Genomic DNA, 16,383 nt, shown 5'->3' with positions numbered 1-16,383 from the left:
TCATTTAGCTATAAGCTAATGCTAGAAACAGCAAGATTATCTTGAAATGTTCTTGATGAATGCATTATCTTTTCATTCCACAAAAATGAAAGGGAAATAACTTTAGATGAAATCAAATCAGAACTGGTACAATAGACAGTTATGGCTCCTCAGGAAGAAATAGAGAGATGCTATCTGTCTTGTAAAGATATTTTAGACAACTTCAGAGAAGTGGGCTACGTACAACCAACTTGCTCTATTGATTATGCTGGATTGGATATATAGCACTCGCAGGGGGTGAAGACAGATATGAGCACTAAAGCTGTTTTATGGGAAAGTTACTGCCTATATGTACTAAGCCGCTTTAAATATTAACTTTCTATATTCATATTTTAATATCCAAAAGACAGTCTATTTTACAGATAAGTGGCTTGTAAATTTCCATCAGAGAAAACAAATACTCCTTCCTGAATTTATTTTATAAAAGTACAAGGTTCAAGAAAAGACTTTTGGAGAAGAAAAATGTGTTGTTTAAAAATGAATGATTAACATTTCTTCTTCATCTAGGGGGGCAAATTAGATATAAAATGAACAACTGTAACAAAGACAGACCGTGTGGCTTATGACATGAGTTTTAGTAATTAAACTTCTAATTTTTCTGATAATTGTAAATTCACATGCAGTTGTAAAAAATAATAGAGGTTCTGTGTCCCCTTTATCTAGTTTTTCCAAATTGTAACATCTTACAAAACTACAGTTCAATACTAAGTGTGTTTTTTAAAACTGATATTAGCCAAGTTGCCTATCAATACAATCTATTGCGGATATTCTCAACTCCCACCTTTAATTTGAACACAAGGCACCTCTGCACTGTATGTGTACTGTTACTCAATTGACTTTACATGACTTATAACAGAAAAAGCAACTGAATCTTCATTTCTCTAAAATGCTGGAAAGTTTATGAACTCACTTGACACTGTAAAGATGACAAAATGAGAGAAATTTCAACATTTGTGCTTATTAAATAAACACAAAGAACAACACAGTTTGATTTCTGCACTACCATATACTTAAATCTTTCTAAAAAAATTCCACATCCTGTTTAAAATTGCCTACATATGTTTGCCACTTTCAAAAAGCCACTCCTATAGAATCATCTTAAATTATTTGAGATATTGGCCTATCTAGTATGATATCATGAATGTCATAGTAGTAATCACAGTTTGGGCACAATAATTTCCACTTCTCAGAGCCATGCTTCTTCTGAAATTTGAAACTGTGTTCATATTTAAATAACTGTGTCTAAAATCAAGCACAGGCACTTGCAAGTATGCAACAAGTTGTGGATCACTCTAAGAAGTCAGCAGAGTGACAGATTGATAATCAGCTTCTGGAAGACCAAGGTCATAAATCAACTTGCATTGAGTGAACCCTATACTCCTCTAAAACCTGTCATTGGAGATACCACGCTGAAAGCTGTCACTGAAATGTGTTATCTCTGCAGAAGGCTGTCAAGCGTTGCAAGTCAAGTAGAAAACCGCATCAGAGAGCCCAGTGAATTGCCTTTGGCAGGCTTCTGGGATGTGGCCCTGAGGTGGCACTCAGCACCAGGGTCTGATTACACCCAGTGTGGCAAAGCTGCCGTCCTCCTCACAGTCCTAAGGGGAGAGGGCGGTGGTGAAAAATTGTGCACAAATAACATAAAATTACATATATTTGTGTTGAATAGCTACTCAGATTGGTGAATCAAGTACAGGACTGCATACCCTGCTATAAAAAAGCATGAATGAGAATTGTTTATGGGGACATCATGAAAAAAAGCCCAAAGCCAAGAATCACTGTGCTGAGTGAGTGGGAAGCAATTCAATGAACAAATCAGGCCAACCCAAAGCAATCAACCATGAATAATCTCAGACAAACGCTGCTTTGGAGAAAGAAAATGGATCCTGAAAGTTGCACGTGCAGCCAGTTAGGTTAAAAGAAAAGGCAACTCTGTGACTCACAACATGAATGGGACCGAGGGGTTTATGGTGAAGTCATTTTAGCCCAGCTTGAAGACTTTGGACAGCCAGGGCTCCTAAATGGATTACAAAGAACAAAGGGATCATTGAGAGAAAGGTGTGTTGTGTGCTTGTTTTAATGAGTTAAGAGAGTTAAAAAATAAGGTATGAAAAATATCTTAGGCACCCACAGAAGCTCAGGTAGCACTAAGCAGAGATATATCATAACATCCCAATGTTCATTTTCAGACCAGACAGTGGGGCACAGCAAAGCATTCACTGATACTCAACCTGTAACTAATAAAGTAAGAAATATTAACAAAGCAAAATCACAACGAAGATAAGAATGTTATTTAAATTTGCACAGCACTGTCTGATATGGTAGCTGCTAACCAGGTGGCTACTGGGCACTTGAAATGTGCCTAGTGCAATACTATTCAAAGGAATATAAAGATTCAGTGAAATCCCTATCAGAAATCCCTATCTTGAAGGAATTTTTCACAGAAGTAGTAAAAATAATCCTAAAATTCCTAGAACCACAAATGATCCCAAGTAGCCAAAACAATCCTAACAAAAAAAAAAACAAACAAACCAGAGCTGGAGGTATTACATGTTCTGATTTCAAACTGTACTGCAAAGCTACAGTAATCAAACAGTATGATACTCACATAAGAACAGACACACAGACCAACAGCAGAGAATCTAGAGCCCAGAAATAAATACACACGTATACAGTCAACTGATATCTGACAATAGAGCCAAGACTACTCAATGTGGAAAAAATAGTTTCTTCAATAAATGATGGTGGGAGAACGGGATATTAGCATTCAAAGAATGAAATGAGACACCTACCTACACCACTCACACAAATTAACTTGTAATGGATTAAAGCCTTAGGGTAAAGCCTTAGTGTTGAGAAACTGGGTAAAAAAGATTAAGGTGAAAGGATTAAGTAGTACAAACTGGTAGTTACAAAACAGTCACAGGGAAGTAAAATTTAGCATAGGAATTATAGTCAATAATATTGTGATAACTACGTGTGGTACCAGGTGGGTGCTAGACTTACTGGGAGAAATTACTTCAAAAATTATATAAATGTCTAACTACTATGCTGTATACCTGAAACAAACATAAAATAATGATGACTGTAAATTGTAACTGAATATTTTTTTAAAAAGAAATAGATTAAGGTGCTAAATCTAAGGCCTGAAACTGCAAAATTCAGAAAGAAAGAAAAAAGAATAGAGGAAAGACATTGGTCTTGGTAATGATAATTTGAAGATGATCCCAAAAGCACAAGCAACAAAAGCAAAGATAAATAAGTGAGACTACATCAAACTAAAAAGCTCTACACAGCAAAAGAAACAACAACAAAATAAAAGGCACGTTATATGCCAATCTTATTTCAATAAATCTGGAAAAAAAAAATAAGTGAAGAAATCCCCTCCTCTAAAGACCTGAATGTGTATCTTCTCTGTTTTCAAAAATTCCAAATAGCTTAACAAAGGTGGGTGGAAGAAGGCGTTATGTGGCTAGTAAAACTGAGGGACTGAATTTAAATCTTACTTAATTTTAATTAATTAAAACTTAAATTTATTTATCTACGTATGGTGAGTGGCAACCATACTGAATACTGGACAGAACAGATTTTTGAAAGTTCATTCTATATATTTTACATATATTGTCTCATTTCATTCTTACAACCTTATGAGCTTGATATAATTGTATTACCCACATTTATCGTATTTTTAAAACCTGATGCACAGAATGGTTAAGGAATTTGCCCCAAATTACAAGCCAGGAAAACAAGACGTCGTTTCTCAAACTAAAAGATAATCCCAAAGCTCTCACTCAGTGAAAAATTCTCTATCGGCCTGTGCAGTGCTTAAAGGAGCAAGTCCTGGTTAATGTAAATACCAGGAACATCCAGAAATAGTTCATGTTGTTTTTGAGTAAGTAAAGAAGACATAGCCTACCTGTTTTCCCTGTGTTTTTCATCCAGGTTTTGTTAGAAGACTCATTGTCAAAGCCATAAAGTTGCAGGTCCTGGTACTCCTCACCAACACGAGCATGCTGGTCTAAAATGTCTATAGGGGACTGGTGACGGCCCCCGCAGCTGACACTAGATGTCACCCAGTGCTCAGGCCCATAGGCACCTGTTAAAAAAAAACAGTACTTCAATCCTCAGGGCTCAAGGGTCGAGGTGGAACAAGTAAGAAGTACAAAGTCAAGCCATGCATCTCCCACGGTACATTTTCCTACATTCTCCCACTGCAAAGATGTCAATGCATTTGAAACTATGAATCCAAGCCATTTGCTTGATAAGGTAAAAAGATCTGAGAAAAGATAGGTTACTTAATACAGTTGGCTTCTTGATTTGTAATCAAACATTTGCTAACTTTATCAGTAATCAGAGTAAAAGAGGTGAGCAGAAAAGCTGTCAGAGTTTTCACATTTAAAAAAAATTTTCACTAAGTGTCCTAAAATAAGCAAAGCATTTATTCACCAGAAAGCACCTTAACAATTTAGCTTGTTTTGCTATTGTAATCAGTATACAAAAATACAACTTTCTTCGTAGTTCCTAAAAGCCACTGACATGGAAAAGGAAAAGATTAAAAATGAAAGCCACAGAACAATGGACAGAATTCATTACAAATAATGTGGACAATGAGGCGGGGTTTTCCTTTGTCTAATGTGAAGGATTTTTCAATTTGGCCAGAGTTTGTTCACTTGTGAAATAAGATGCCCACCTCCCCTCAATCCCTCTCTGTCGAAGGCAGGGATATAAAGTTACCTTCAGATTGAACTCAGCACTCATATAAATAAAGACTTTTGGGGGACATATGCCACAGAAATAAAGGAAAAGAATGCAACTGTGATGTAAAGCCTTAATGGGTACCAATCAGGAACAGAAAAACACAGTGCATATGTTTCTCTGCCCTATTTGGAAATGAATTGTTCCAGAGGCTACGTCTATTTAATTCATTACTAGCTCAGATTTTCCTGCATTAGACCTTTAACTTTCTTGACATGACACACAAAAAAGATCTTCTTCTAGAAAGATTATCTCTTTTTGAGAGTTTGATATAAAGTCTAAACTTTACAACTTTTAGAAGATAGCACTTTGGCTACCCACTCATAAAGTGCAGTGTGTGTATACACGTGCAAACACACATGTGCTCCTAGGGTTTTTAGTCTTATATTCATGCACACATGAAACAGAGGAGGGTAAAAGCCAAACTGATGTTAGGAGATGAAGCCTCCAAACAACCCATATTTTTGTACCTTGCTCTATATCTACCCTTGCATAATGGAGGACACAAATACCTTATGGTAAATCTCTCTACTACTAAGTAAGAGCCTGAACCAAGCACCACATACTTACTTGCCATGGGGTTCCCCCATCTTCCTAAGTCTGATATAAAAAAAGGAACCATGAAAAAACACCAACTTCTCAGTTATGATAATGGAAGCTTTACGGCTACAAGAACAATTGACGTGGCTCCCTAAAAATAATTCCTAGTCTTGGCTATCTAGCAAATAACTCAGCCTACTTCTGTGTCTCATCAAAACAGCAAGATAAAAGGCATTATGAGAAAACAAACAAACAAACAAAAAAAACCCACGGTCACTAATTAGCAAAGACTTAGCAACCTTGGCAACCTTAGCAAACTTTTCAATACTTTTGAAAAGTGCCATAATACTTTCTAGAAAAACTTAACATCACCATTTTCTTGACTATAAGACTCCAACTAACTTTGGAACGGTCCAGGTCTTTTCATGCATGTTGTTTTACCTCTTGGTCAAATTCCCAAAAGACTGTGCTGAGTCATAAAAGAACAGAGTGCATTTCCATATACAGGGTCTGGCACAAATAGCACCTCCTTTTTATTACAAAATCTTTTTAAATAAAATCATAAGCATGTAATTCTGTAACATAACAATAGCACACTCAAGCACATCATATGACATTTTAGGTGAAATGTTCAAATTGTTGTCCATCTCATGTGAGATATTCATGCACCCTACTAATCACACTCAAGCAAGCCTCACTTCTACTGAACAAACCTTGTATTCTAGACTAACCTTGTTTTCATGTTACTTCAATATATTTGAAGAAAAAAAAAAAAGGAGGGGGGAAAGTGCTTAATGAGTGGCTCCAATTATCCCAACTCCTCTTTAAATTTTCTTCCACATGCCAAAAAAAATTCATTGAAAAACTGAATAAAGTGATTGTTGATATATTTGAAGGCTAACCAAATTTACATTTCCAAAGTACAATTGGGCCTATATGTTGAAAATATGGAAACTAATGTTTTAATACCAATCGTGTGCATGCATGTGTGTATGTGCATGTGTGTGTGTGTGTGTGTGTAGTGCCTTTTGGAAACCCACTAGTACAATAAAATTACATTCAATGGAAAAAATGGATGGTAAAATAAATCTACACATGTTTGAACCAAAAGAAGTAAGAATGCAAAGCATCACTTGTACAAACACAGAGACACCTGATAATTAACTAATAAAAAAATTACTCTGTAACCTCTGAAAAGTACTTGATGTTCATTACTTCTCATAACCTTCTAGACATGAGTGAAATATAATTTAGCACTCTATAAAAATATAGTCAGGGTTCCAGCCAGTGGGATTCATTTATTCACTGGTAACAATCTGAAGATTTAAGCCGACTACATGCTTGCTTTCACACTTCCACCCAATGTACGTTCAAGTGCAATTTTAATTGAAACTGATCTTCCACTTCAGATTTTAAATTAATTCTTCTTTGGAGTGCTTCATGCTCCAGACACCCTTGCCTTGCAAAAACCCCAATGTCATTAGTGGAGGAAATAGAACACTTTTCTAAGCTTGAGGGTATTGATTACCTATTCTCACACCAAAGCTCCATTGCCATTCCACACTGTATAAATCTCTTCAGTGTTAAGACACTTTATAAAGGACTGGGGATTATATCATTAATCATTTGCAGTTGCACAAGTCTCACAGTATTGAATGCTTTGTTTTTCAAAACTTTGAATGAATGGTTTTAAGTTAAAAACATGGCACTAAATAAAGACTATGGTTAACATAAACCCCGTTTTTGGGGGGAAAAAAGGGTATCAGCAAGAAGCCCCCCTCTCTCTGGTATGACATTACCCATCTGAAATAAGAAGGAAAAGTCATTTGCACTTTCGTTTCCCCATATTGATTCCTGCTTGAATAAGCAGGGAATTCGAATTTTGGCAGCTGGACTAATTTTGAACAGCTCACCAACTCTGACATGGCGACCTCATATACAAGGACATGTTCTCAGAAGGGGAGGGGTGAGGCACAGGATGGAAACCAAAGGGCAGTTTGGCCTGCCAAAAGTCATTTCCCATGTTGAGAATCTTAAAGAAATGAGATCTTGATGGAGACGTACTGCTAGCATATCAGTACCAAAAGAAGCTAAAATTATAGATTGAGTTTCTCGCTCAACTATGTTGAGAAATATTTTCTTTTTAATGAATTCGACAAGTGCATCTGATACCCCTGGCTCAAGTTTTGATTTCAGCATAAATATCCTGTTATTGGAAAGGCTTCCATGAGAAATGCACGAGGACTCTGCACTATTCTGGCACTAGGTTCTTGGTTTCCTTTGTACATCTTGTAATACTTATATTGTTTAATCCTATACCACCAGGTGATTGCTCTATGGGAACAGGATCCTTTCTCCCTCTTGTTCAACTTTATTCCAGCCTAACACAGAGCCTTACATACTTTTTTGTTTCTGGCACAAAGAAATGAATTGGAAGATGAGATTAAAGAGTCGCATAGTTCTGTCCTCTAATGATACTGTATAGCATGTTATCTGCACATTGTTTTGGTTTTAATTTTATACTTCTATCTTCTGACTTCTTACTAACTCTTTCTCACTCCCTTCATCTCAAGAATCAGAATATCACATTCAAAAGTAAATATTCCTTTCCCTATTCATTAATATATTACATTAGTCTGAATAGTGATAGGTTAAATACGCTGCAAATATGTAATGTGAATGATGGAATCTCCATGACAATTTAACAAGCCTACCATCAGTGGCAATAATTTTTCAAAGAAAGGGGACAGAACGTTGCTTTCAATGCTTTTTGTGAAGCATGATTGTTTTTGAAGTTCTTTTATTTTTTTTTCTGTTTTAAGAGTTCTCCAATCAAAGAAGGTCAATCAAGAGGGAAAATGAGTCTTGTTAATCTTCGTCACTATTCATTTAAGCACTAATTCAACACTTGCTCACTACCAGTCACATCGCTGAGAAATGGGTGCTAGGGGGCAGGGCTGTCCCAGTTCTCTCAGGCAACAAGGGTCTTGCTCCCTGAAGAGCAGAGGAGTTTACCAGGCCCTGGTGCTTCGCACTTGGGCAGAAGACAAGAATAAAATGAAACTGACCTCTCTGCAAGGTGGATTTAATACCAGCACCAGCTAGATTTAGTGACTAGTTTTCAAAGAATAAAGTACGGAAACAGAAAAAAACAGCAACTTCTGGTGGAGAAGTCTGGTAAATAAATGTCATTTACCTCATGTGGCAAGTAGTAAAGGTTAAGATCACTTGTGATATCATGGATTATCATGCAGATCCTGTTAGGAAGTGATAAGAAGTGCACACAGCCTCTGTGGTATTCTTTGTAAAAATTCTTAATCCTAGTCTAATCATGAGAAAGGTGTAAAACAAACCCAATCTGAGGAATATTCTACAAAATACTTGGCTGATACTCCTCAAAAATACCAAGGTCATAAAAGACTAGGAAAGACTGAAAAACTGTCACAGACCAAAGTAGGCCACGTAGTCACAACAAAAAATGCAATGTGGTATCCTTGATTGGCAGAACCAAACATGGATACTGATGGGAAAACTCGTGAACTCTGAATACATTTCGGAGTTCAGTTAATAGTAACACAACATTGTTTCCTCACTAATTGTTGTCTGTAGGGTCATTTTTGGTGGTCACTTTGATGAGATGAAGATATGTATGAAACTTCACAGAAGCCAAATAAAATATAAGATTTGTTAAATGGGTTATATTTTAATATACAGATTTTACTGGATTTACTGTTATATTCTTGGGGGCAGATCTAAAACCTAACAGGAAAAGGAGGTGGGCATTGATTTATAGACAATGCTGGGGTTGTTGTTCTGTCTTCTTTGCATAAAAAGAATTTGCACAAAGCAAAACCAAAGGGAAAGAGAAGCTGGCCAAAAAACCCCTACAAACGAACAAACAAAAAAAAACCCAGCAAGTTTGTGGCTGATATTTTTTAGTTAAGCTTATATAAAAACCTTATAAATTTGGAAAAATTCACCTTTAAAAATTAGAGTTCAGAAACATTGTTGTTACCTCAATTTATGACTCATTTGTACATTAAAAGAACTCAATTCAACCTTCTTGGTATACCATTAACAAGCCATTGTATTTTTCTCATTTTGCATGCTTCAATTCAGTAACCAGCAACAGGAAGAGACATTTCTATATTAGAATGAATAAATCACACAATTGGATATTAATTGTAAGTGGCCTGTTTAAGGCAGACAACACTCCTCACATGCAAATAATGGCAAATGCTGTAAATCTCGCTCATGTCTGAGATCCCACTTGATGTTCAGTGTTTCTTTAAGGCAGATTTAACCCAAAGTACTTGTTTGACACACATGCATTTTAAACCAAAGTAATTATCTTATTCAAAAATATATAATAAAAATCTGAGGGAAACATTTCATTTTGCCTACCACCTACAGCAATATTATTTGAAAAAGTCCAAATATAAACAAATATAACTGGTTTACAAAAGACTTCTGTACAATTAAATTATCTCACCTTAATAGATTTTGCTATTAATACTAACCTGTGAAAAAAGATAAAAAGGCTACTTTTATAGCATATAAATTGCACTTTTGTCTAAAAGCAAGGAATTCCAAATATCTACCTATGATTTGTGCCCCAAACAATGGTTCCTTTAAATACATAAGAGGTTCTTTGCAGAAAATATGCATACATCTTGAGTTTATTTTACCATAATACATTTAAATAATGGTTTCTATTCACTAATGAAAAGCTATTAAAAATAATGAATTCTGTCTAACTCTAATTAAAAACAAAACTAATATACATGTTATGTGCTGTTTCTAGTCAAATATGTCCATTAATGCCTCCCTCAAGGAACTTATTTTGAAAGTATTACCCAGGTCCTGGGTTCTTACCCAGCTGCATCTTGTTGTCTACTTTTAACCAACAGCAACAGTCCAAAAATATGCATATTCATTTTGTTTTGTTACTTAATGGTATAATTAATGCTTTTTCTCCCAAATCAAAACCACATCTTTAAACTTTCCATTTTTTAATTAAAAAGCTTTATGGGATTTAGCTTATGATTCTTTTGCATTCTCCACTACTGGTAACTTAATTAACTTTTGTGCATCGATTGTTGCATATATGAAAAGGAAAAGTGCTAAAAGCATCCATATTGCTGTTCTCTACTGTTTTCATTTTATTCATGTATATTTATGGACTTACACATTGTTGTTAATTAAAACACTTTAATTTTTAAACCAGTTAAGATGGCAAATTTACCTTCTAAATAATAAAATACTTTGGCAGATTTTTCATTTCTAAATTTTAGATATAACAATTCTCCCATTTCATATCAATGGTATATTTTAAGTTACCTATCAATAACTAACCATAATACCAGAAATATATCAGACCATAACACCAGAAATGCGAATTATTTTATTCACTGTTTCCATACCAAGTGTCATTTGTTTCATTTACCAGGGTCACTATTTTAGGACTAAATGTTAAAACTAATTTCAGGCCAAATGCAAAATAGCACAAATCTGTAAATTGGGATTCTCAGATTCTCATCCTGATGCTGAACATCTCTCTGGAGCTTATTTTACTGTTCTGAAATATGAGAGTATTACAAAGACTGAAGATGCCAATAATAACTACCTGCGATTTCAGAGCCAAAGACCTTCAGGCTGTCTGATTAGTGTTATCTGTGTGAGTATGTGAGATGAAAAGAGTACGCACCGTGAGCATGCATGCAATTCACAGACTGGAGGGTCCTGAAGGTCCTTCGAAGACAAAGGCCTGTGCTTGCACAGATGTATCTGGGATTCAAAAGTTCTCTCTCTCAAGTTGAATCTACCCACACCCAAATTTCCAATCAAAATCTCTACTAACATTAGGAATGGGTTATTCATTCAAAATCTAATAATATTTGAAGTTGAGACAACTTTAGTTTTGCTTCTTGTGCATATTACATAGAATTGGTTACAAAAAATCTGAGATATATAAACAAAGAACCACAATTTGTATTGTCCAATGCCAAACATCTTCAGTATTTATACAATGGTAGTAAGTTTGTTGCAGACCTAAAACTTTCAACCTTTACATCAGGTTTGTCTTCAAGCAGTCAACACTCTCTATATGACAAAGATCTGCTCTTTTAGAATTCTTCCTGTCCCTATAAAACTTAAACTATCATCCAAGGACTGAAAAGCTCACGTGCCATGGTGGAAAGAACACTGGGTAAGAAGACTAGCAACCTAAATACTAGTTCAAGGATGTAAAGAAGCTTTAATTCACATGTTAGTGTTAAATAACTATATGATTACTCATCCATGAAGACAAGATTAATTGGTATGTCTGTCACGGGTATCTGAGCAGCCAGTGGTGAGAGCCATGTCACAAATTTTCTCATTCCATTCCAGTTTCAATTCTGGAAAGTGGAGTTGAATGACGCAGTGCTCCAGTGTTACCATGACTCAATTTCCTTACACATGAATTAGAAGATCATATCATATCACCTATAAAACTCAGAAGAGTTCTAAATTTTATAAAACACTTCTTAAAATACCTGAAAGCATCAAATAGGCACAGAAAATGTTTGTTAATAGTCTAGCAAACATTCAACACCACTGGATACATTTCTAAAAATAGCCACAGGGATGCGATGAGGATTGAATAAATTATTATATACAGAGCACGCCAACAGTCCTTGGCACATACTAAGTGTTCAATAAACAAGATTATCTACACTTTCTTCTGGGAACCATAAGCAAACCCTAAGTTCTGGATAGCTTAACTCCACTCCTGTGGATCCAGAAATAGCTCCCCACTGGTATTTGGCAATTAGTTGACTCCTCTGCCCCTTGACAAAGAGATTGACTCAGGAAGGGATGTTATCCCAGAACTAAGCCAATTAGGTCCATACTATTCAAAACAAGGCAGCAGGCTTCTGGTCAGAGCCCCCAGGAAGAACCCACCTTCCTCCCAGAAGGTAGTAAATGAAGAAGAGAAAGAAAGTGACTGAAGTAAAACAAGAGGGAATTAGCTGGAGGCCAAAGCTGACAAGTAAAAAGACTGGAGGAAAAAAAGGTAGAAGAACAAAGGTAGAACCTGATCAAACCATTCCTGAAATTTAAATTTTATCTCTCGACTTTTCAATTTTAAATGTCTTTGTATTTAAAATAGCTCCAGTAGGCTTTCTGTTATTTGCAACTAAAAAATATGAGATATAATCAGGATGTTCGTTTAAAAAGACCCACACTAAATTATTCAATTCTTTCTACATTCATCACTAAAACGAAAATGTCAAATTATAAAGATAAAATCAGAAATGCATGCTGGATGAAATGTATACGGATAACATCTCCCGATTCCCCTTCCCTCCTCTCTCTTTCTTCCTACCCTCTTTCCCTGTAGAAGAGGAATAAACTTGGATAAGGGTGTAAAGATCTCATTTAGACAAAAAGAGAAAAGAGCAGTTCTGAAGTCTCTTGCTGTAACGTTGTTACTCTTGGTGACACTGGGGTCATGGGATAAGAATCCCTAAAAGACTTAATGGGAACAGTTGCCTCTCACCAGTCTTCTGCCTCTGAGCAGAGGCACAACACAAGTCTTCACACAGGGAAGGCTGGCTGAAGGGACCATGCTTCATTTCCAGAGGTCAAAGCTGCACTCCAAGGAGGGAAACAAAACTGCCCATTACGGCTGGCATTTCCTGTCTCTGAAAGGAAGGCCTTTTCCACACCATTGCTGTCTATCATCAGCATCATGCGCCACAATGTGTGTCAAATAGAAACTGCTCCAGCTAATGAGAAATTCTAATCACACTGAGGAAAAGGGAAAAATTCCCAGAGACAGAACTGGGGAGGTTGGTGTTTGGAAGGGATGATTGTCTATATGCCAACCTACTGACATAAGGGCTGAGGGAAAAGAACAAAAAAATTAAAACCAGTTATATGAGGCGCTCACTCAGCAGCTGAGAGGCCTGGTGTGGAGGGGGTGTGGGACTGGAAAACACTTCAGAGGGTGAAGACAGGATGATTAACACCCTTCCTAGACAACTATAAAAGGATAAATGTATGCTCCAAATGTATTAACTATTAAATGCTCTCTGGGGAAACGTCTAGACATAAAGTGCCACTTTTATGAGGCAAAGCCAAAACAACACGGTGGCTTCTGTGTGTCTCTCTGTCACCCTGTGAATAGTTCACTTTAACTTGTACTTTTCTCTACTGCAGTAAATGAGTAGTGTAAGTAACTTCCAATAAAGGGGATCTAAAAGAAGATTGGAGAGATTTAGCAGAAGTAACATGACAAAAGAACATTAACAACTCCCTTCATTCAACTAATCACAGTGAGACAGGAGAGTGAGAAACAAGGTCAATTCCTTGGGAAGTGGAATAGGGAAGCTAAAAGAGAGTTAAACACAATGGCCAAGCAACATACAGAGAGGTACAGATGGTCACCAGGGTGGAAGGCCCCCATGCCTGGAAGGGGGCAAAACTGAGACAACAAGGGTCTCATCCCCCTTATTGCACTCCCAGGGGAACTTTGTCTCCACCATCCTTTCCCCCAGGAGGTGACATCTAGGCCTCAGCTGTGTTTCGGCTCCAGGCCCAGAGAAGCCTCAACACCAGCTGGGCTCCACCAGAACCAACTGCAGTGACTAAAGGCCCCCTGGCCCTGTCACTACCAATCAGTGGAGACCACAACCCTGAAGGGGTAGACCCTGAGAACTGATGAATATGCTGCCGAAACCCTCCCCCGCCCAACACCTAGCGGAAAATTCCAGCCCGCAAGAGGGAGATCAAAGTCTGGAGACAAAGGACTCAGCCTGTGTTTCCTCTGGGGAGCACCTTTGCATTCCCTTCTTCTTCTCTCACTTCTTTCTCCTAAACTCTAAGGCAATGGGTGGCTGGCAGCCTGTCCCAGGCTAATCCCCTGAACCTGTCCTCAAGGCCCCTTTTCTCCAACTTCCCAGTGAACTAGTGAAGCCCAGCCTAGGTTCTCCTATGTCTTCTTCTATGCTAAGCCCTTCCTTGTCTTACCGTCCACAACTTTAACAAACTCACCCTCATGGTCACCTGGACGCATGTTGTGAAGAACCCGCACACTCAGCTGGCCCTGGGCAGCCCCACTCAGGGCCAGACCCTGTCAGTCTGGTAACAACAGGAGGCTTCACCAACCAACCTAGCACCCCTATTTCCTTTGTTTTCTTGACTTCGATCACGTTTCTTTCTCGTACTATATGGTCCAGGAGAAAATAAGCTCCATGACATCAGATACTTGCCTATTTTGTTCATGTAGTACACATAAAGTCCTCAATAAATAAATACTGTTCAAAAATGCTAGAACTATGGTGAGGCATCACTAAAAATTCAGTAATCAAGACAAATGATATTTAATGCAATATTTTAAACGTTAAAATAAATGTGAAAAACTCATGCCAAACACAATGTAAAGAATTTAAATAAAGATAATATCAGTAACAGTGTTGTACAAAGTCATACTGGAGTCTGAGACAAAAGAAAAAAATCAGTAATCAAAAATATTGCATTAAAATATAATTTACCTTGATTGATGAGTTTTTTGACACCCCAGTCCCAACCCTACTATAAATGACTGAGTGACATTTAATAGCACACATCAATAAAATGACACCAATAAGGCAACATTCACTTGGAGAAAATTCAATATGTGCCAGACGTCGTGATGAAACCTTTCTACATTTTATCCTTGATCCTTTCAACAACTCATGTCAAGTATGTACTAGTTTCCACATGTCACATAAAGAAACTGGGGCTCAGAGGCTAGAAAACTTGCCTTCATATAGTAAATGACAGTCAAAGAAAAAAAAAAAAAAAGTCCAGTCCAGACCTATAAGACTAACCCATGTTCAAAAGAAGGGGGTTGCAAACTGGCATGTGGGTCTAATGAGGCCCACCACCTGTTTTGTAAATAAAGTTTTATTGAAGCACCAACACATCCATTCACTTAAGTATAATCTATGACCTCTTTTATGCTTTAACACCAGACTTGAACAGCTCAGAAAGAGACAAGAAAGCCTAAAATATTTACCATATATATGCCTTTTGCTTACAATATGAAAGAACTGGCAGTAATGTTAATACCGAAGAGTAGGAACTTGCTAAACAAATGACATCCATTAATTAATATTGAACAATGGTTCAAAAGCAGATAATCCTAGGATTGATTCCAGTTGAATCCAAGACTTAAATATTTAAATAAATAAAAGTACAAAAAATATAACTAAGCAGAAACCTTCTTCTCTTTAATCTGGCCTTTAATTTTTATTGTATTCTTTTCCTTTGACTCAAACTGGGCTCATCGAGACTCTAACTCACCCACCTCTTCTCCCCTGCTGAATCATTAAGCCCTCGGGACGACAAGGTTGTGGTCAGCATGCAATAGTCTTAGAAATAAGGTTCTGGGTCTACCGACTATTGAGACAAGGTTTTCAATCAAATTAAATATAATATTTTGGCCTCAGTTGTGTTGTAGCTCCAGACCCAGGAAAGCAGAACGATCCTATAGGACAAATCCTGGTGAAACTGGACAGAACAACTCCATGGCTGACATTAGGACCAGATGCAATGACCAATTACTGACTACTCAGGCACCACCCAGTCATAGAAACCATGACCCCAACTCCATTAGTCAGCATAACTTAGAATTTTTTTCCCTATATAATCCATCCCCTGGCAGCCATCAAGGAGCCAGGTCTTTGACCGTTATCACCTGTATATCCAGGAGTGGTGCTCTCCTTCATAACTCCTTAGTTCCCTGGCTGCAAACTCCTGTTCAGGTCTTCCTGGCCTTTGATGAACACAGGCCAAGGAACCCCTTCAGTTGATAACAAAAATAGTTGTGGGAGCCCTGGCTGGGTAGCTCAATTAGTTACAGCGTCATCTAATATGCCAAGTTTAATGGTTCCATCCCCAGTCAGGGCACAGAGAAGAATCAACCAATGATATGTAAATAAGTGGAAAAACAAATCAGTGATCTCTCTCTCTCTCATTCTCTCTCCTCCCTCCCTCTCCCCTCTTCCTTCTTTTTCTATA

The 16,383-nt window shown here is 37.2% G+C and overlaps 1 protein-coding gene across 3 annotated transcripts in view; it reads right to left on the bottom strand.

The window, feature by feature from the left end:
- Positions 1–16,383, bottom strand: part of PTPRG (protein tyrosine phosphatase receptor type G) — a 681,808-nt gene that overhangs the window by 281,259 nt on the left and 384,166 nt on the right. For all 3 annotated transcript variants that reach the window (XM_054595580.1, XM_054595582.1, XM_054595581.1), the window contains exon 3: positions 3,956–4,135. In XM_054595580.1, the coding sequence (XP_054451555.1) occupies positions 3,956–4,135 (180 nt within the window). The remainder of the gene's footprint in view (positions 1–3,955; positions 4,136–16,383) is intronic.

This window comes from Pteronotus mesoamericanus, unplaced genomic scaffold (genome assembly GCF_021234165.1).
Source record: "Pteronotus mesoamericanus isolate MK-2021 breed Mesoamerican mustached bat unplaced genomic scaffold, CSHL_Meso_final scaffold_54, whole genome shotgun sequence".
NCBI lineage: Eukaryota > Metazoa > Chordata > Mammalia > Chiroptera > Mormoopidae > Pteronotus > Pteronotus mesoamericanus.
This window is presented reverse-complemented; position numbering and strand designations above follow the sequence as displayed.